The 22,307-nt window shown below is 50.8% G+C and overlaps 1 protein-coding gene across 1 annotated transcript in view; it reads left to right on the top strand.

The window, feature by feature from the left end:
- Positions 1-21,350, top strand: part of MMD2 (monocyte to macrophage differentiation associated 2) — a 39,542-nt gene extending 18,192 nt beyond the window's left edge. The window contains exons 2-7 of the mRNA XM_045871013.1: positions 6,678-6,810; positions 8,185-8,345; positions 11,112-11,186; positions 16,216-16,317; positions 17,291-17,360; positions 21,147-21,350. Coding sequence (XP_045726969.1) covers positions 6,678-6,810; positions 8,185-8,345; positions 11,112-11,186; positions 16,216-16,317; positions 17,291-17,360; positions 21,147-21,350 — 745 coding nt within the window. The remainder of the gene's footprint in view (positions 1-6,677; positions 6,811-8,184; positions 8,346-11,111; positions 11,187-16,215; positions 16,318-17,290; positions 17,361-21,146) is intronic.
- Positions 21,351-22,307: the final 957 nt, after the last annotated feature.

The raw sequence follows: 22,307 nt of genomic DNA on the forward strand, positions 1-22,307 counted from the left end.
GATGTTGCCTTCCAGTGACTTCCTTTATTCTGGGCAGCCATGCGCTGAGTGCAGGGGCAGTTTCCTGGGGAATGAGGCGGGAATGGTTCTGGAGCATGGAGATGTTGGCACCCTGGGATCCTGAGACTGGGATCGCCTCCTGATCCCTGCCACTGACCCAGCTCCCACTCCAGCCTGGTGGCCACCCCCCCCAGGCCTCTGAGCACTCCTCCACCTTCCCGCTCCTCCTTTCCTGCTGCCCTTTGGTCTCCAGAAGTTCCCGCTGCTGTCTTCAGTGCGATCATCCCATCCTGTCTGTGACATCAACCCCCCCAGCAGAGGACTGACCTTCTGTTGTCGAAATCTTTACATCATAAAAGCATTGGCATAATGACCCTAAGAGAATTTTCCCCAACTTTTTATTTGGAAAAATTTCAAATGTGTATCAAAAAGTTGCAAGAAAAGTTTCATGAACGCCTGAGTGCCATTCACTTAGAGTCACCGGATATTAACCTTTTCAGAGTTGGCTTTATCATTTCCTCTTTCTCTGAACCTTTGGAGGATAAATTGCAGACATCCGGACACTTCATCCTCAAACATGTCAGGACGTATCTCTTACGGAAGGACATTCTCCCCCATAACTGGGACACACTTATCTCTCCCAGCACATGACACAACACTGTGATCAAAGGCAGTCCATCTTTGTCTTCCCTCAGAACACTTAAATGAATTCTTAAGAAGAAAAATGCCATCAAGAGTGATTCCTACGGCCTCACCACGAATATGTATTTCATTATTGTGCATTAACAGGTCTTCCATCCATACACTTATTTCGACCTTATTATAATCATAATGAGTTATATATTCTCTTTCCCACCTGATGATAGATATATGGCAAACATTTCCTGTGTCATTATGCAGTTAAAAAAAACTGACATTTAGGGCACCTGGGTGGCTCGGATGGTTAAGCGTCTGCCTTCGGCTCAGGTCATGATCCCAGGGTCCTGGGATCGAGTCCCGCATCGGGCTCCCTGCTCCTTGGGAGCCTGCTTCTCCCTCTGCCTCTCTCTCTCTCTGTCTGTCTCTCATGAATAAATAAATAAAATAAAAAAAAAAAAACCAAAAAAAACCCCTGACATTTAGTTACACAAATAAAACTTGAATATAATCCCATAAAAATTCAAACAATACAGGTCAATGGAAAATCTCCTTTGATCTCTCACCCAATCTTACAAATTCAAAAAAATAAGGGGCAGCCAAAGTCCTCTGTGACCAGAAACCCCAATTCCATCCATCTCTCCTCTTTTTTTTCCAGGCATCTTTGTATGTATGCCTTTACCACCGACCTGTTGTTAGATATTCAGATTAATTCCTGTTACTGGGATTTGTCCAGTTCTGTGTTACTCACTGTTTAGCAGCTTGGCTTTTCATGTATCTCACTCAGTGCGTCCCTGCTTCCGCTGCCCATTGCTGTCACCCAGCAGCTTTAATATTGATGCCTTGGTCCCAGCCACAGAGAGAGGTTCCGGGTTATTTGATCTGGGATGTAGCCGGGGGATTGGCATGTTTCAAAGCTTCCCAGGAGATTTTTTTTCCTTAGCATTAAAAAAAAATTTAAGGTGAAATTGACATATAAAATTTGCCATTTTATTTTATTTTATTTTATTTTGTTTTATTTTGTTTTATTTTTATTTTAAAGTAGGCTGCACGCCCAGAATGGAACCTAACACAGGGTTTGAACTCACGACCCTGAGATCAGGACCTGAGCTGAGATCAAGACCTGGCTGAGATCAAGAATCGGATCCCTAACCGATTGAGCCACCCAGGTGCCTCCCAAAATTTGCCATTTTAAAGTGAACAGTTTAGTGGCCGAGTGCAGTCCACAATGTTGTGCAATTGCTGCCTCTGTCTGGTTCCAAACATCTCCATCCCCGCAAAAGGAGAACCTGTACCCATTAAGTGCTTGCTCCTTCCAGCCTGGAGCAACCGCTAATCTCTTTGTCGTTACGGATTTGCCTATTCTGGATATTTCATATACATAGAACCCTATAATATGTGATCTTTTGTGTCTGGCTTCTTCCACTCATGGGACAGCATCCTGTGCTTGAGATTTGTATGTGTAGCAGGTACCTGAATGTCCTTCCTTTTTACTGCTGAGTACTATCCTATCATATGGATGGATCATGTTTTGTTGATCTACCCATCCATGTGCAACCAAGATTGAGGACCACTGGCCTAACCTCGTATGGCCTCACCTTCAAATTGGAATAATAATATCTACTTTGCGAGGATGTTGTGGGCTTTAATGGGAAGTATTTGGATGGGTCAACCACCAGTAAGAAAATGGTCTCTGGACTCTTTGGGGGGCTCTCCAGGAAGATGTAAAAAGAATGCCCATTCTTTGAGCCCTGTTGCATGTCAGGCACTCCTGTGTGGCCTCTTGAGCCATTTTTTAAAAGACTTATTTATTTATTTTAGAGAGAGAGAGAGAGAGAGAGCATGAGCAGGGGGAGGGGCAGAGGGAGAGGGAGAGCGAGAGAGAAGCAGACTCCCCACTGAGCTCAAAGCCTGACATGGCTTGATCCCACAACCCATGAGATCATGACCTGAGCCAAAATCAAGAGTCAGATGCTTAACTGACTGAGCCACCCAGGCACTGCACTCTTGAGCCATATCATCTCATGGTAGGGTTGGTAGTAGTATCTCCTTTTACATACAAGGAAGCTGCAGCCCAGAGACGGGAAGTAATTTCCCCTAGGTCTCACAGCACCTAAGTGACACGGCACAGATTTTCCACGCAGCTGTGCCCAGATCCAAAGCCCCTCCTCCGTCCTGTTCAGGATGGGAATTCAGCCTCTGTCCTTGCCTCCCTGCTGGCTTGGACTCTGGATCCTGACTCCGTTTGGGAGCTCTCCGCATGGAGTTGCCCTCCCCATCCCCCACAAATGCCATGGCCCCACGGTCATCTAAACAGAGGGCTGGCCGCGGAATGGTGATTCTGTTCTCCAGAGAGGAGGCAGAAAGGCTCACTTCCCTCCTTTAGTTTAACTAGTGACAGCCTGCTGAAAATATCGACTCTTTGGAGAGAAACTTCCCACAATCTTGAAGGCTGCTCCTTGACTGTCAGCTCTGTTCTAGAACATTCTAAATTTTATCTATATGTTTCATCTGTTAAAAATGACTCCATTGGGCGCCTGGGTGGCTCAGTTGGTTAAGCGACTGCCTTCGGCTCAGGTCATGATCCTGGAGTCCCGGGATCGAGTCCCGCATCGGGCTCCCTGCTCGGCGGGGAGTCTGCTTCTCCCTCTGACCCTCCCCCCTCTCATGTGCTCTCTCTCTCTCATTCTCTCTGTCTCAAATAAATAAATAAAATCTTAAAAAAAAAAAAAAAAGACTCCATTATCTCTCTACTGGGGAATGGATAAACAAGCCATTGTACATCCAGACAATGGAATAGCGCTTAGCAGTAAAAAGGAAGGAGCCATTGGAACACGGCAACAACACGGATGGACCTCACATGCGTGATGCCTAGTAAAAAAAGCCGAACTCAAAAGGCTATGCAGAAAAAAAAGAAAAAAAAAGATGGAAGTGTTGAGCATAATCGTCAAGACAGTAATGTGTGATTTAGGAAGGCCCATTTTCTCCTTGTATAAAACAAGTTTGTCTTAGATGCATTTTAAATAGAACTAAGTAGATCCCTGCTTGGCATTCAGAGCAGTTTCTTTCCACCCAAGAATGCACTTTGACTTTATAAAATAAATTCTTTTTAGACATTAAAAAAAATCCCAAAACAAAAACACTGCAGGCCGACCCTGTGACTGCATTTATGCGACATTCTGGAAAGGCAAAGCTGTAGGGGCAGAGAACAGGGTGGTGGTTACGCGCCTGGAGACAGGTATCGGGGGCCCAGCGTGTGCGGGCATTTGGGGAAGATGAAGGATCTGTTATTTATCTTGGTTGTGGTGGTGGTGACATGGCAGTCTTCATTTACCCAGACTCATAAAACTGGGTAGCTAAAAAAAGAAAAAAATTATACTGTATGTAAATGCAAAGGGAAAGTGAAAACCTAAAAAAACAATTCATTGTCCTCTTAAGAAATGTCTGCCTAGAGGCTCCGAAGAAAGAAAGTAGGCCAAAAGGAGGTAAAGAAAAAGTTCTTGGTTCTGGAGGGTTGTGGGAACTCTGTTTCTTGGGCGCTTGCCCCCGGCCCTGGGGCCTGGTCTCCCGGCCTTTTTCTCGGCCCGCCTTTCTTCTGTTCAGCGGCTGCAGCATGGGGCAGAGACAAGGAGGGTTTTGTGGAGCCCAGAAACAAATAAAGAACTGCCCATCGCGGGTCGCCACGGCAACGTGACATTGCCCTTGGACCCGTGAGGCTGGCACTGTGGGTGGCTTATTTGTGTTTGTTAAGGGAGCAGAGGAGAGGGCGGCCAGGCCGCGCCTGATGGCAGGTGGACAAGAACTCCCTCAGCCCCAGGCTCGGTTTCCCACCTTGGAGAAAGGCGTCAGCTGTGTCCCTGCGCAGTTGGCATCTGTCCCCCCCCCAGTCCCGTTGGCACAGCCCCTTTGGGGGCTTTTGGGCAGGACCTATCAAGATGAACACCGCATGAACCTGTTTTAGTGTCTCCAGGGCTACAGTAACAAGTGACCATACGCTTTGTGACTTAAAATAACAAAAATTTGGTCTCTCGGCTCTGGAAGCCAGAAGTCCAAAATTGAGGTGATGGCAGGTTTGATTCCTTCTGGAGGCTCTGAAGGAGAAGCTTCTGTGCCTGTCTCCCAGCCTCTGGCGGTTTCAGCAGCCCTAGGTGTCCCTTGGCTTGTGGTCACATCACGGTGGAGTCTGCGTCTCCATTGTCTCATGGGCTTCGGCTCTGTGGCTCTCCTTTTCCCATAAGCACCCTAGTTGTAGCAGATGAGGGGCTCGCCCTCCTCCGGTGGGACCTCATGTTAACTGAGGACATCTGCAACAGCTCTGTTTCCAGATGAGGTCACTTTCTGAGGTACTGGGGGTTAGGACATCTGCATAGGAATTTTGGGAAGACACAGTTCAGCTCATAACACTGCCCTGCACGCACTGGGCTGCTTGCCATGTGCTCTGCACATTCCCGTCTGCTGCTCCCTGGGCCAGGAGCACCCTTCCCTCTCCTACCTCTCTTTTCATCTGGTAAACTCACTTATCCCTCGTTACCTATCTGCCGGTGCCCGCTATGGGGCCGGGTGCTCTGCCAGGCACTCGGACATCAGGGTGTGCCTGAGCCTTGGGGAGCCTGTCCTCTCTTGGAAGCCTTCACACTATGCTGTGTCCCTCCTCTCAACTCCAGCCGGCACATAGTAGGTGCTCCTGAATGTTTCCCGGAAGGATGAGGAGCACTAATCACATGGTATTGTATTGGGATTTCTGCTTGGATTCGATGCCTTCTGGATTGTGAGCTTCTTGAGGGCAGGGCCAGGTCACCCCAATGCACCGTACCTAGTTCTCAGTGTAAAACCAGCATACAGAAGGTGCTTAACAAATGCTCTATGAACTGTATGGCACGGATCCAGCAGGGAGGAGGTGCTCACAAATCCTCAGTGAAGTACACTTAACACGGATCCAGCATACAGAAGGTGTTCCGTAAATGCTCTGTGAACTTTATTGGCACAGATCCAGCACACAGAAGGTACTCAGTGAATGCTCTGTCATCTGTCCTGGTGTGGTACCAGCATATAGAAACTGCTCACTAAATGCTTCCTACATTCTGCCCTCTAGCTTCCCTTCTGCAAAATGGGGGGGGGGAGGGGCGAAGGCTCCATCGGAGCTCCAGGAGAGACTGGAGGGCTCGAGGCACGGAGATTCCCAAAGACTCTGGAACACCAGGAGTGCGTATTGCTCGGGATACAGTCCACTGGTGGTTCCACATGTGGACCTACGCCCGGCAGAAATACAGTGTGATGGTCACCAAAGATGTGCGCATGGTTGCTTATGGACGGAGTTCTCCCTGGGGGCCCCAAACCGGGCAGTCCACCTCCAGGAGCTGGATGCATACATTGTGTGTAGAATTCTGTCCGGCAGTGAAAACAGCCAATCCCTGCATCTGACAACATGAATGAATCTTGCCAAAGTCACGTGGAACCAAAGAAGGTGGACAAAGGAGGGTTTGTGCTGCGTGATCCCACTGATGGGAAGTCCAAGCGCAGGCCAAACTAATCAATGATGACAGAGTAAGAGGTGGTTTCCTTGAGGGAAGAGTCCCTGGGAGGGGGCCTACGGGCCCTCCTGGGGGGCGGGAAGTGAGCTCGGGCCCCTCCCGCGTGGTGGGTTTGCGGGTGGGTGCATGAGTCAGAGGGTCAGTCTGTACCCGCAGGGAGCCGTGCTCTATGTCAGACGGAAGGAAAATGAGAAACATGAAATGGAGAGAATGCTGTATTTAGCCAAGTTTGGTAACAAGTACCACATTGGGGATCAGGCACAAAATATTGGCTAGTCCAAAAAGAGTGTAATAGAAAGAGGGAGAGGGAGGAGTGGGGGGGGGAGAGAGGAGGGGAGTGGGACTCTGGACGGGGGGAGGGGAAGGAGAGGAGGGAGGAGGAGGGAGGAGGGGAGTGGGACTCTGGATGGGGGAGGGGAAGGAGAGGAGGGAGGGGGAGGGGAGGGATCCTTTATTTTCCCACCAGGAGGGACCCGATCTTCAGGTCTCCTGGGAATCCTGTGAACACAGCTGCTCCCGGCTTCCTGGCCCAGCTTCCGGGAATTATGCCTCTCATTCCAGGTTCATGAACCACCGAGTCCCTGCCCACAAGAGGTACCAGCCCACTGAGTACGAGCATGCAGCCAACTGTGCCACCCATGCTGTGAGTTGGCTTTTGGGGGGCCGAGCGGGGGACACTTCCAGGTGGGAGGGAAGGTAGGCTCTTCACCCTTGGAGAGGGTCAGCATCTCTTTTCCGTGGTGATGTCCCAACGGACGACAAGTCCTCTGTGGCCCTTGGAAGAGTGAGTGGGATCTGGAGGGAAGGCCATCTGGGGACATTGGACTGTGGTGCTGAGCATGCCTGTCTTGCTCTGCGAACCTTCGCTGGCTCCCTGGTACCTGGCACGGCATCTGGACTCTAGCAAGCTCCCAGGCAGGCCTTAGTTCATAAGTTGGTCCACCTTCCCTGCTACCCGGGTTCCAGCGCCCTGGAGTCCTTGCCTCCCTCTGCCTGGAGTCCTTGCTGACACCATCCCAGCCTCGCCTAAGAGATCCTTCTCTGGGCAGTAGGCCCCTTTGGGAATAATGGAAGATCGAGACCCACATTGTCCAGTTCGGTAGCCACTGGCCCCGTGTGGCTTTTGCGCCCTTGAAATGCAGCTCATCTGTTGGAGACGTGCTGCCAACTTGGGAAGACTTAGCACGGAAAACAGGATGTAAAATTGCTCCTTAATATGTTTATGCATATTACATGGTATTTTGGATATATCGGGCTGAACAAAATGTAGTATTAACGTTAATTTCACCAGTTTCTTTTTCCCTTTAAGAACGTGGGTCCCAGAACACCCAAAATGACCTGTGGGACTCGCGTTATAGTTCTACTGGCTGGGGCTGCCATAAACCCTTTCTCCTGAAAATGTGTTCCCAACACAGAACTGGGCACACTTCAGGCACCCCCTGCCCCCTGTGCTTTGGAGAGTTCTAGACTTCTCCGGGGAAATGATGGATCAGCCAAGGCGTGAAGAGCGAAGGGTTTTCCCGGTGGACCTGGTGGGGAGGGCTACTTTCTCCAGAAGGTGCTAACTACGTGTGCATAGGTGTGAGGCGGTGCTCGGTGCTCGGGGACCGCGAGGCTGGCTGTGGGGGGCAGTGACCGGCGATGCTCCTTGAGGCGGGGAGCCGTCGTGTTTACCACGACCTTCTCCAGAGCCGTGCTGCCCGATAGGGTAGCCCCTGGCTCCGTGGGGCTGCTGAAATTGAAACTAAAATCAACTAAAACGACATAACATAAAAAACGTCAGCACTTTATTGCCTCCATCATGATTCAGGTGCTCGGTAGTCACAGGTGTCTAGCAGCTCCCATGTTGGATGGGGCAGGTCTAGGACTTTCCCGCCAAGGAGGGAGGGTCTGTTGGATGGCGCGGGTCTGGAGAAGAGAGTGGGCGGCATGCTCGGGGAAGCTCAGGGGCTCTGTACCTCCCTGGCCCCCACGCTGAAGGCTGGCCCTGCAGCACCTGTCCCCGCTCTGCTTCCAGCTCTGGATCATCCCCAGCATCCTCGGCAGCTCCAACCTCTACTTCCTGTCCGACGACGACTGGGAGACCATCTCTGCTTGGATTTACGGCCTCGGCCTCTGTGGGCTCTTCGTGGTGTCCACCGTGTTCCACACCATCTCCTGGAAGAAGAGCCACCTCAGGTGCCTCTGCCTAGCCCACGGGTGGGGCAGGGGCTGGGCGGAGTGACCAGGGTGGTGACCTTCACGCCGTCTTTGCCTCGGCCGGCCGGCCAGGACTGGATCCCACCTGGGCAGACCACCTCACCCACATGAGCCTCGTTTGCTCACCTCCGAGAGGCCCGGAGAGCAAGCCCCCAGCTCCCAGTGCTGTTGGGAGGGACCCTCCTGATCATCGTAACCATCAGAATGGCCTCCCCGGGTCCAGGCCCTGTAGAGACGTCACCCCTGATCTTTTCAATAATTCTGCGGTATAGGCATTAGTCTTGGATTTTTAAATTTTTGCTTTGCTTTTAATTTTTAAAAACACTGTGGTAAATACCCATAACATAAATTGACTCTCTTCGTCAGTCTTAAGCGTCCAGTTCAGGGGCATTAAGCACATTCACACTGTTGTGCCAACACCACCACCCATCTCCAGAACTTTCTTCATCTTCCTGAACTGAAGCTCCATCCCCTTTGAGCGCTCGCTCCCCATCCCCCCCCGCAGCCCCCGGCACCCACCATCCTACTTCCTAGGGACCTCAGGCAAGGCAGTCGTACGGTATTTGTCCTTTTGTGACTGGCTTCTCTCACTCAGCTTGAGGCTTCAGGGCTGGTCCCCATTGCAGCAGTGGTCCTCGTCTCCAGCTTCAGCCTCCCCTGCCCCTCCCCCAGGAGCCCCGTGACTTTGCTGTAGCCCCCATTCCCATCTCCCATTCTTGCCCTCTCCGTGGGTCTTGGTTCTGCCCCGCTGTAGGAGTTTCTTGTGACTGCCGTAGCAAATGACCCCAGTCTGGGTGGCTGGAAACAACAGAATTCTTTCTCTCGTAGTTTAGGAGGCCAGAAGGCCGAGATCCAGGTGTCAGTGGGGCCATGCTCCCTCTAAAGTCTCTAGGGGAGGATCTGGCCTCTTCCAGCTCCTGGTGGCCCGAGTCTTCCTTGGCTTCTAGCTGCCTCTCCAGGCTGCCTGTGTCTTCACATGGCCTTCCTCCCCGTGTGTCTCTTTGTCCAGATCTCGCTCCCCTTTTTCTTACTAAGAAACCAGTCATTGGTTTTAGCGCCGGCTTAGCCAGTGGTGGGCTTGTGCTGGCATTTCCTGTCCTCACCTGTCACATAGTGGATGAAAAAAACAGCACCTGTCTTCTAGGTGGGATTAAAAAGTCCTAAGTTGCTTAGACCAGTGCTCTGCTTATGGCCCACACCGTAAACATGCTAACTGTTGTTGTCACTTTCATTTCTAGGAGGACATGTGGTTAAACCATACGTAGGATCCTTGGTCAGTTTTACTGAGGGCTGCAGTTTGCTGGGCAGAATCAGTTTGCGTTAGTTATCTATTGCTCTGTAATACGTTATCCTCAGTCACAGAGGTTTTATTTATTTATTTTTTTAAAGATTTTATTTATTTATTTGAGAGAGAGAGTGAGTGAGAGACAGAGAGAAGACAAGCCGCGGGGAGAGGCAGAGGCAGAGGGAGAAGCAGGCTCCCCACAAAGTAGGGAGCCTGACACGGGGCTCAATCCCAGGACCCCGAGATCATGACCTGAGCCAAAAGCAGATGCTCAACCCACTGAGCCACCCAGGTGCCCCAGTCACAGAGGTTTTAAATAACGGGAAATCTTGACTACCTCTCAAGGCTTCTGAGAATCAGGAATTCAGGAGCTTAATTAGCTGTGTGGTTCTGGTTCATGATCTCTGGTGTAACCAAGATGCTGGGCCGGGGCTGCCGCCATCTGAAGGCTTGACTGGGGCTGGAGAGGCCACTTCCAAGGGGGCTCCCTCACATAGCTGGCAAGTTGGTACTGGATGCTTTACCAGGTGCTCCGTGCTTCCCACATGGACCGCTCCACAGACATGTCTCCTTGCTCCCAAAGTTAGTGTTCCAAGAGAACAAGCCAGAGGCTCTAATATCGTTTATGATCGAGCCTTAGAAATCACTCACCATCATTTCCGCAGCCCTCTGTTGGTTACGTGTGTCTGCCTTATTCATCGTGGGAGGGGGCTATGCATGGGTGTGAATACCAGGAAGTGGGGCTCTTTGGGTATCATTTTGGAGGTCGGCTGCCACACTGGGCAAACATATTGAGGGCTACCGTTTGCTACTCAACATGAGGTCACAACAAAAACAGCGAATGTTTATCGAGCACTTCCTGATACGTGCTATGTTAAGTACTAATGCACTTAAACCTCATGGCCACCCTGTGATAGGCTGCTGGTACCCTCCCCACTTGACAGATCAGAGAGCTGAGGCTGAGAGATGGTAAGGAGCTGGTTCAAGGTTATGCAGTCCATAAGTGGTAAGGTTGGCGTTTGGACTCAGGCCTGCTGGGCTCCAGACCTGGACCTGAACCAGAATGCTGGGACCCAGAGGCTCTTTAGTGGGGGCACATAGGTTCATTGGTTTTGTACTTTTTTTTAGTCATCAAAGTATTTCATCATTTGAATTCTTTTGAAAAGCCCAGTATATAAAGCCAAAATGCAGAGTGTGGGTGTCAGACCTTCACCTTTCAGAGAGAGGGGGGTCCTCAGCGAAACCTGTGGGGTGTCCCCATTGGACCCCCAGGGGGATGGGGAGCCTGGTTTGAAAACCACTGCTCTGGGCACTTCCAGATGGGGAGCCTGAAGCCCAAGGGTGGTGGCTGGGGCGAAGGCCCGTCAGCCCCGAGCCCAGGCCCCTCCGCACCTGCGGGCGGGGAGGTGTGGCTCTGGGGCCCTATCCCTGACCCTTCCCCTACCCCTTCTCTGCCCCAGGATGGTGGAGCATTGCCTGCACATGTTCGACCGCATGGTAATCTACTTCTTCATAGCGGCGTCCTACGCGCCCTGGTGAGTACCTCTGCGCAGAGCCTCGTTGGGGGGTGGGGGAGACTGGCTTCCTCTCTCTGAATGTCTTCTTCTAATTTGGCTGGGTAATCTGTTGACTCGGCACAAAAGAGTGTAGGTAAAAAGACGCCCTCTGTCCATTCTCCTTCTGCAACTACGTACAACTCTTGTGTCTCTTTCCGGAGTTGTTTTGTGCAAAAATAGCCAAAGTGTGTGCCCAGAATATTGTAAATGCATTGGTGTTCATATTTTTCCTCCTGCTTCTAATACAAAAGGAAGGGTACTATACAAACTGCAGTTTGCTTTTGTTCTCTTGGTAATGTTGCTGGGGGTACCTCTCTGTATTTTAGTACACTGAAAATTTCCCCAGTCTTTTTTTCTATCGCAGCATAACATTTCCTGGCCATCCCGTTTATGGATATTTCTGGCATTGGGGCGCTCCGTCCCTTGGCTAGGAGAGACCGTGCCGTAGTGAATCTCCTTGTTTTCGTATCGTTTAGCACCCGCGTGTGGATATGTTGGCTCGAATCATATGAAGTTGCTAAGAGGTGGCCTCTTCTGACCTCCAGAAACAGCAGTTTCATGTGGTGGAAACTGATCTTTGTGGCATAAATTCGAGACTTGGATTTCTGGGCGGCAGGGAGCCGGCCTTCTAATTTGGTTAACTGTTGCCAGATCACCACACGGTGTATTGGTTTTAACCTCCCCCCGCCCCCACAGCAAGTGACCTGGAGTTTTCCAACTTGATTTAGCAATCTAGAAAGTTCTGGAATAAGGAAACGCTCAGCTTCAGGCCACATTCTAAAAGCCCACAGAGCCGTTGAGCTCACGTCTGGGGAATGCGTGGCCGGGTGGTGCTGGCGGTTGGGACCCCGAGGGTCTGGCCTGGACGGGCGTCTGTGACGGGACAGTGGTGGCATGGTGAGACAGGCCTGCGTGCATGCAGCCATGGGAGCTCAGAGGAGGCACAGCTGTGGCGTCGGGGCCTCCGGAGGGCTGCCTGGAGGAGGGGTGCTGCTCTGAGGACCCGCACGTGCGCTTCTGAAGAGTAGGGAGCCATAGGAAGGTTTGTTCTGTTTTTGCCCAGGAAATTTCTGTTTTTGGTCATCACAAGTGGGGCCTTCTCTTTCGTTATATCTGCTAATAAATGGGTTTTATTTGTATATGCGAAGGTGATTGCTATTTTTTTTTTAATTTTATTTATTTGACAGAGAGACACAGCGAGAGGGAACACAAGCAGGGGGAGTGGGAGAGGGAGAAGCAGGCCCCCCACGGAGCAGGGAGCCCAACGCGGGGCTCGATCCCAGGACCCCGAGATCATGACCTGAGCTGAAGGCAGACGCTTAACGACTGAGCCACCCAGGTGCCCCACGATTGCTTTTTAAATATGTTTCGTGGAGGTGTGCCGTACCTGGAGAGCATGCGCGGTCATAAATGTACATCCCTGTGAATTTTCAGCGGCCAGCACCCAGATGAAGAAGCAGAACATGTCCAGCCCCCTTGTCCCCCTGGGCCTCCTCCCCTCAAGGTAACCGCAGCTCTGACATATGACAGTTAGGCCTGATGTCTTCTTTTGTGTTAGTGGAGTCCCCGTTCTTTTGGATTCTTGCTTCTTCCACACAGCATACGTCTGGAGAAACCCATGGAGTCATCCATCCTCCCTGCTGGACAGGGCCCTTGTGACCATAGCTCGGGTGTCCACGCTCCTGGGCAGGCTTGGCATGGTGCCCACGTCTCATACAAGGGTAGAGGCAAACGGAGTATAGATGGGAGGCTCTTTGGTCTGCTTTTAGGGGTGATGGGGCTTCAAAGCAGGATATTGATGTCGTTCTAGTGTTTGGACCGATGGGAGCAGAGGTGCGAGGACAGGCTGGCCCAGGACCTAGGGGAGCAGCGGTGGTGGCCTGGACCCGGAGTGGCCATGGGAGTCAAGGGAGAGGAGTGACAGATCGAAAAGACACTTGCAGGCAGCTGAGTAGACTGACTCATGGACAGTGGGAGGGGGTGAGGGGTGCCAGATTTCTTGGGCCAGCCTCCCCTCCGAAACCAGTGCCGCTGCCGGGTCCTCCCTGGGGTTGCAGGCCGATGCAAGCCCCATGCCCAGCTGGACTTTGGGAGAGAAGGGGACTTGCTTCTCTTCCCAAAACTGGTATGCTTCTGGCCGTCAGATGCCAAGTGGGCAGGCGTATGTATGGAGGCTTCTAGAATAAGCACAGGTCCTGGGTGAGTGGGTTGTGGGGAGGCCACTGGAGCAGGCCAGGAGCAGGAGAGCGAAACCAGGAGCCACGGGAGGGAGCTCCTTCCACGCGGCCACTTGTGGTCGGCCCCAGGTGGGCCCTAGGCATCACCTGCAGTTGCTAGGGGCCAGATCATCTCAGGTTTCCTTTCGGATGCGGCCAGGTATAGTCAAGTTTTGTGCTCAGCTGCAGTAACTCTCTTCGACGTGGATTTCTAAAGCAATCCCCTGACTATCCTCCACTCTGTTGATTTAATGGCTGGGTTTCTAGTCTTTATCCCCAGCTGTGACTGACGGAAAGGTACAGACACTCTCTCCTCATGGGACTTAGGGTCCCACAGGGAGCACAGATGTTGACTGTCCCAATACTGACACGGGAATGAGCCACAACTGTGAATGAGGGGTGCAGGTGATGTGTCCTGGTTTGCGAGCCTTTTTAGGAGGAAGAGTTGGCCGAACGTGGGTGTTGGTCAGATGTGTGGGAGGACGTAGACGGAGGAGCTTGGTGACCAGTTTTCCAGCTGGGCACTTGGGTGCGTGGGAAAGGGGGACATGGGACAAGGTGGTATAAAATCATTTGGTGGGTATTTTTCTTTGAATGGCTCTGGTTTTCATGCCATTTTCTGCAGAGCCCCGGAGGTTCCCAGATGACCATGGAGGGGTGGGGGTGTGAATGACTGTGGGTTCCTCCATCCTTGCCTCAATCAGAAAACCCTATTTTTTTTGATGTTTATTTTTGATAGATTAGACTTACACGTAAAATTCCTGCATACAATCTTTACTTAAAGGGTGTAAAAGATGCTTGAAAGCCTCTGGCATAGTAGAAAGAGAGGAGCAGAAATATTTGTTTGAAATTCAGCACACTTTTTTGGGGTGGGGGAGCGTTCATTTTCTTCTGTTAAAGTCAAGTTGAAATTCAATGTGATATTTGTAAGAAATGACCTGTGTAGTTCGAGACTCCCTCCCCTTACCCCTCCCCCCATCCCATTTTATACTCGTCCTCCTACCCATTGGCCTATTTTGTGTCTGTTTGGAGAGCTGTTTAGAATGATCTTCACTGATGGTTCTTCCGGGTAATGAGTCGGGTTATTTTTTTCTACCTTTAAGCTTTCCAGTATAAATTAACTTCTTTATAATAACAATTGGACTCAGAGCCGATTACTTTTTTGGGGGACACAGGGTGGGCAGAGGTTGCATATAAGGTGGTCTCATTCAAGAAATTCACTCCGGAAAAAAGTGAAAAAGGATCCCTCCCCTCAAGCACTGCCATCATCAACTGTCCCTTTCTAGATGGAACTCCCACTACCCACTCGACAGGGGGGCTCCGATCGGTGTCCTGCGCATTTACACATCTCTCTTCACGTGTGCAAATAATACAGTCCCGTTACTCTCCCCTCACTCCCCACCGCCACACACAGCATGTCTGGGAGATGTCCGCACCAAAGTCCAGATTGTTCTGTTTTCCAAGCTGCTGGGCTCATGTGTATCCGGCAGGGTGCAGTTGGGGGACAGAAACCATACAATGATTTGAACACGGAACATCTGGTATAAAGGATTGATCATAGGAGATTGGAGGAGTGGAGAATTGATTGATGAGCATCAAAGACAAATCTAGGGAAGCTACAGAGTGGCAGAAATAAGGGACAGCTACGACCAGCCCCGCTCCATCCAGGGCAGAGGTCCCCCCACGTTCGAAAGGGCCTGACCTTTGCCCACAGGATGACAGAGAGGCTGCTGGAGGGGGCCATGGGTGTGGCTTGCTGGGAATCAGCCCTCTGGTGGTGCTGGGGGAGGCTGGCCACTGGAGGCCCCGAGCGTTACCCCTTGTTCCGTGCCGGGGAAGCTGCTGGTTGCTCCTGGAAGCAGCCGTTGAGAGGCCCCTGCAGGAACCCCGAGCGTTTTGGTGCAGATAGTGTATAGGGTGGAGGTCAGGCAGCTTGCTGGGCAGGGGTCCCCACGGGGGGCCCCCAGTGTGCAGGTGTGTGGGGCTGAAGAGGGGGTGCAGGAGCAGCTGCCCGGCCTGAGGCACAGGCCTGCATTGTCCCCTGTACCGCCACTGTCCCCTGCATCCACGGCTAGAGCACACGCTGTGGCCAAATGCTGGAGAAAGCCGCGGGGAAACCGCCTCAGCCCAGCAGCAGAGAGAAGCCTGCTCTCAGAACCTGGTGGGAGAACCGCGGGCACCAGGAAGGAAGAAGCTCTCCTCCCGCAGAGTCTCTTCACTGCCCTCCCCTGACAAAGCTTAACGTCATGCCTGCCGGGAAGGAAGAAGGCACGTGGCCCAGCTCCGTTAGCTTGGAGCAGGCGGGAAGGGTGAATTCGGAGCCGAGAGGCAGTCTATTGATAACCAGCACAGACGAATACCATCCTTATATCACCTTCGCCTTCTGGTAGATAGTTGGGTGTTTTCCCGTGTGTCCTGTTGGACCAGGGCTGTGATGAATGTCCTCTTCTGTGCCTCTGTGCGCGGACGAGACCGCATTTCCTTGGCTAACCCCTGGGGCTGGAATGACGGGGTCACTGGACATGCACACCTCGGGTTTGATAGATTCGGCCAGATTGCCCTCACACAGGCTTTATGCTTCTGCCCATTTGAGATGCCCTTTGTCTTCGCGCTCGGACGGTGTCCGTTTTGCCAATTTTCCTCTAATCATTGCTTATTGTTCCAGTCAGGTTCTCTGTCTGTCTCTCCACCCTGAGAGCTGTGGGGCGCAGGGCTGCTCTGGGGTCAGTCTTCCTGGGAGGGGCTGGATCCCAGGGGGCCCCCCTCAGGCTGTGCCCTTGGCTTTCTCTCAGGCTGAACCTTCGGGAACTGGGCCCCTGGGCCTCCCACATGCGTTGGCTGGTCTGGATCATGGCCTCGGTGGGCACCATCTATGTCTTCTTCTTCCATGAGCGGTAAGCCAAGGCTGGGTGGGGGGGCTCGGGGCTCAGGTAGGCTGGACCTCCTCTCTGCCCTTGGGGAGAAGAGACCCCAGGATGACCCCGAAGCATGAGGGCACAGCTCTGCCCGGTGTCCCGGGGCTCAGGCCCATGGATGGCCACCAGAGCCACAGCCCATAGGGTCGATCTGAAGAGGTTTTATTTTTATTTTATTTTATTTTTTTAAAAGATTTTATTTATTTATTTGACAGAGAGCGAGCGAGAGCAGGAACACAAGCAGGGGGAGTGGGAGAGGGAGAAGCAGGCCCCCCGCGGAGCAGGGAGCCCGATGCGGGGCTCGATCCCAGGACCCTGGGACCATGACCTGAGCCGAAGGCAGACGCTTAACGACTGAGCCACCCAGGCGCCCCCTGAAGGGGTTTTAAAAAAGACCTTGTGGGTCACGTGTTACCCACCTTCCCTAAGCTGGGTTGTCAGATGAGGGGAGAGGCTCCAGGCTCTCTTCACTTCCGTCCCACCGAGTGAGGAAAGAAACAGGGCTATAGAAGCAAAGGGGAGTAACTGACTTCTGGAATCTCCAGGGAGGGCAAATCGGTGTCAGCCTGTGCAGCCGCTGGGATGGACGGAGGGAGGGCAGCTGCCTGGGCCCCCGGGGAAAAGGTGCTGGGATCACACAGTCATGACGGCCCCGGCCCGAGCGCGGCGAGGGCCCGTGTGCGTGCTGTACTCAGCGGGGACAGCCCTGGCCTGTCATCCCACCCATGGAGACCAAGGCCCCGAGGGCAGGACATCTGCCCAGGGCCACCCAGCTCTGCCAGTGCCTGCTGCGGGTACCTGGGTGAAGTCAGAGCCCAGGAGCGCTGGGCAGAGGGCAGAGCTCTTCTCACTCTTTTGGTTGGGGTGTCCCCTCCTACCCAGAGCGGGGAGCTGTATGCCGTTCCTCATGGGGAGGCTGTCCCGAGGCCCAGATGGCTTGTCTTCCTGCCAGGTACAAGCTGGTGGAGCTGCTCTGCTATGTCATCATGGGCTTCTTCCCCGCCCTGGTCCTCCTTTCAATGGTAAGTCCCACCTGCCCGGCCAGGGGGCTCCCAGCTTGCTGACTTTCTCTCTCTCTCTCTCTCTCTCTCTCTCTCTCGATGGCCGCGTCAGCCCCTCCCCACATCAGACCCCCTCCCCACGTCAGCCTCCCTGTGTGTTTAAGGATTCAATAGGAAGACCACGAGAGAGGGAATAGGACGGTGCCTGGGACATAGTTAAGTACCCAGTCGCTAAATTAAATCTGTGATGATAACATCCCTGGCCGTGGAGGCAGAGCTGAGGCTCAGGACTTCCAACCCTTTGGTGTTTGCACATCCTAAACGGCTTGTCCGCACAAGAGACCTAAAGGGGCAGCCAAGGTTCCTCCCCTGCACAGGTTCTGAGCCCTTACAAAGGGCAGGAGGCTTACTCGCAGGATCCTCCTTTGTTGTCCCTGGAGATGCATGTGATGTCCCGTTCAAGACACCCAGGCTGGCCCACACTCGTGTGCAGCCCCTGAGTGGCTGAGCCGGGATTGGGCCCCATCACTGCTGACTGTGGGGACTAGGATCTCTGGGCTGCTCTGCCTGGGCCTGTGAGGGGCATAGCCCAGGAAGAGAAGCAGCTGGGGTGGCCACGCATGGAGCACATCTCCTCTGCAAACTTCAGTTGTCCCATCTGTCAAATGGGCACAGTAAACTCACCTGCCTGGCACCCTCCCTAGTTTATTATCTTACACTGTGATTATTGGTAGGTGGTAAAATTATTATGTAGTCAAGTCTAGCAGGTGTTCTGTTTTTTTTTTTTTAATGTTACAGTTTTTACACAAAAAAGTGGTAAGGTTAGGAAGGCCTTCCTTTTCTCCAAGTTCACGTAAATATTTACCTGTGTTTTCTCCTGTTTCTGTTGTGGTTTAACCTTTCCGCTGTGGTTTCTCCTGGACGTGGTGATTCGTCCCTGAGCCCCTAGCCAGTGATGTCAATTATCTGCCATTTAAATGTGTTCCTTTGGTCACACATTAAATTCACACGTATATGTGGGTCTACTTCCGAGATTTCAGTTCCGTTCCTTCCAGGGACCCATCTCTATCCTGGCACCAAACCGTTTTATGTAATCTAGCTTAATGACGTTTTAATCCGTGTCCCTGTCAGTCCTTCTGCTCAGCATTTTCCTGATGATTTGTATTTATTCTTACAGACTGCCTTCTCCCCCTGCAAGTTCAGTTTTATTTGAATATATATATTTATCTATTAAATTGTATAATATTGTGTAATTTATATAAAATGTTTTAAACATGTTAAAGTTACAAAATCTATTTAAACTTATTTTTAAAATTTTAAAGAATTTTATGAAGAATATTAAATAGTACATTGTATAATTTATATTAAACAAATATTAAAGTTTTAAAAAATGTTAAAATTTATTTAAATTTATTTTTAAATGTTTAAAAATTTTATGAAGTATGTTAAATATTACATTATATAATTTATAGTAAGTAAATATTTTTAACGTTTAAAAAATTTTAAAACGGGCACCTGGGTGGCTCAGTAGTTAAGCGTCTGCCTTCGGCTCAGGTCATGATCTCAGGGCCCTGGGATCGAGCCCCGCATCAGGCTCCCTGCCCGGTGGGAAGCCTGCTTCTCCCTCTCCCGTTCTCCCTGCTTGTTTCTCTCTCTCGCTGTGTCTCTCTCTGTCAAATAAATAAAAAATCTTTAAAAAAATAAATAAAATAAAAAAAAAATAAAACATTTTAAAACATTTAAATGTATTTAAAAAAAATTTAAAAATGTATAAAGAATATTAAAATAAATATTACATTATATCATTTATATTAAATAAAAATTTTTAATTTTTCTGAATTTTAAAGAATTTAAATTTATTTTAAAAATTTTATGAATTATATTAAGCTAAATATTACATTGTAATATTTGGAAATTTTTAAACTATTTAAATTTATTTTTAGATTCTAAAAAATTTTATGAAGTATATTAAATATTACATTATCTAATTTATATTAGATAAATATTTTTAAAATTTCTTAAAATTCATTTAAAATTTTTAAAATTTCATAAATTACATTAAATATTAAATTATACAATATCCATCAAATTATGTTTAAGTACATATACATATACTTATATATAGTAAGGGTGTATTTTAATACATAGTCACTGCAAAAAATAAGTCTGAAGATGTGTGAAAGAGCCAAGCCCTCCTCCCCCCGCCCGCAGTACAATGCCCCAGCTGCAACCACCATTCAGTTTGTGTGTCCTTTTTATTTATTTATTTATATGCAAATCTATGTGGATATGCAGACATACGGACTTGTTTGTTCTTCTTCTACAAAAACGAGATCACACAAAACGTCCGGCTCTGCAATGTGCTTTCCTCACTTAGCACGTGCCGTGGGTTCATCTCCATGACCGCCACGTGGAGTCATGCCTGCCTCGTAAGGTGGTTGTGAAGGCTCCGAGGTGCGAGCAGGTGCGGGCAGGTGCGGTCAGGTGGGGGCAGGTGCGAACAGGTGCGAGGAGGCACTAGGTATTCCTAAAGCTGTTACTGTGTCATTAATATTCCAGTATGATGCTCTCGAGGACTGAGGGAATCAGTGTCCACAGGGACGATGAAATACTATGTAGCTGTTCAGGAGCTGGAGGTGGCTCTCGCTGTGGGATGCAGACTGGTCCCCCACAGAGCAGTTAACCCAACGTGGAGTTGCAGCATGGTGGGGATGGCGTGAGCCCCTTTGTCTGGAATGATCAGTTCCTGTGCATAGTACCTACTATGAAGTGCATGCATATCGTGTGTTGCACGTGGGGAGAACGTTTCTGGAAGGATACTGTTAACAGTGGTAGCCTGTAACATGTGTACGAGCGGACCCGGGGGAGATGGGGGGGATGGTGTGGCAGGTTCTTCGCGCTCAGTCTCTGCCATTCCCTTTAACCACCAACCACTCAGGGGTTAATAAGTGCTTGTCTCTGACGGCTAGGACGACTCCTTTTTTCTTAATGTTTTTTGTTGGGTTTCTCTAAAATTCTTCACCCTGGACATGCATTACTTTTAAAAAAATTGTGATACAATATACATAAAACTTACGATTTTTAACCCTTTTAAATCTATAGTTGAGCGGCAGGAAGCATGTTCACATTTTCGTGCAGGGGTCGCCACCAGCCATCTCCAGAACTTTCTCATCGTCCCAGACTGAACTCTGTCCCCATGAAACACGAACTCCCTGCTCCCCCTCCCCCAGCCCCTGGTAACCTACTTTCTGTCTCTATGGATTCGATGGACTCCGGGGACCTTGTATGCGTGGGATCCTACAGTACTTGTCCTTCTGTGCCTGGCTCCCTTCACTCAACACCATGTCCTCCCGGTTCATTCGTGTTGGATCAGGTGCCAGAATTTCCTTCCTTTTTAACTCTGAGTAATGTTCCATGGCATGAAATCCCACGAACAACAATTTGTTTATCCATTCATCCGTCTACGGACATGTGCGTTGCTCCCACATTGTGGCTGTCGTGAACCTGGATGTACCAGCATCTGTCCAGGTCCCTGCTTTCGCTTCTTTGGGGTACACGCCCAGATGTATTAATTTTTAGAAAAGATAAGCTAGAAAGTAGTCTTCGAGATTTTGGTAGAAATGAGCAATATTTGGGAATTAATTTGGGGAGAATAGACAACACGTGTCGAGACCTCCTACCTGGGAATCCGGGCTGGCTCGCCATCCACGTCTCTTTTCGTTTTGGGGCGGTGGGGGAGTGGCGGGGGGCTCCCAGCCTTGCTGGCTGCTCCTCTGACCTGTGCCCCACCCTTGTCCTTGCCGACAGCCCAACACCGAGGGCATCTGGGAGCTGATGACCGGAGGGGTCTTCTACTGCTTGGGCATGGTGTTCTTCAAGAGTGACGGCAGGATCCCCTTTGCTCACGCCATCTGGCATCTCTTTGTGGCCTTAGGGGCTGGCACCCACTACTATGCCATCTGGAGGTACCTCTATCTGCCCAGCACCCTGCAGGCCAAGGTGTCCAAATGAGGTGGCCCAGACTGCATGGGGCAGAGCATCAGGAAAAGTGTTTCTGTGAACTTTGGTCCAGAGCACAGCGCCCAGGCCCGTCTGCGCGTCCACGGGCAGAGCTTTTGATGGGTCCGAGGCCAGAATGTCCTTCGGGTCCCAAGTGAGAAAGAAAGCATTTAGTCATTTTGACAGAGGAGAAATTAACCCTGTAACGTGTTTCTATCCTAGGCAAGTGTTTCCTAATACAACCCACGTTAACGTCCTCAGAAAAGGGAGCAGACGCTGTCCTGGCAGATTGGGGGACCCTGGGCCCATATTCACTCTTTAAGGCCCTCAGAACGCTATTAGGGAGTCAGGGGATTGTTTGTACCCCATTGGCCAGGGCCTCCTCTGCTACCAAAGTCCTGGCTGGGGAATTGTGCCCTGTTCAGGGTAAGTCACCCAGCCTGTAGATCAGGGATGGTGAATATCCGTGACCGTAGCAGACATCACCAATCAACTGCAGCATGGTGCGGAATCAGGATTCTTCTTCAGGAGGTGCTCTGGGCAGCCACGACCTATCCATTCAGCACTCACGATGGCACCCCTTAGCCTTTCCTGTCTGATGTGCTCTGCAGTGGGATCACGGCCAGACCGTGTGGGGGAGCCTGCTTATCTCCTGACATGACACCTGTCCCTACTGGGGAAACTCCTGGAGCAGGCTGTCTGGGGGGCAATGAAGGGAGACTGAGGCAGACAGCCCAAGTAGCCCCTGGCCTTCTGCTCCACTATAGCTTGTTCTCAGTACAGAGGAGTGAGTGAGTGGTGGGGGTTGGGGAAGCGGTTACTTGGTCATTTCTTCTGCTGAAAAAATCCAGAGAAATTATCAGAGCCATTCATTCGGGGGGCAAGCAGATCCTGGGGACTTGCTGACCTGCTCCAGATTTAGGACTTGTGATGCCAACATTCAGATTCTTGCTTGGTGCCAATGAGCAG

The sequence above is a fragment of the Mirounga angustirostris genome, unplaced genomic scaffold, assembly GCF_029215605.1.
Source record: "Mirounga angustirostris isolate CCGP_5_RB_7025 unplaced genomic scaffold, mMirAng1.0.hap1 SCAF_5, whole genome shotgun sequence".
Lineage (NCBI taxonomy): Eukaryota > Metazoa > Chordata > Mammalia > Carnivora > Phocidae > Mirounga > Mirounga angustirostris.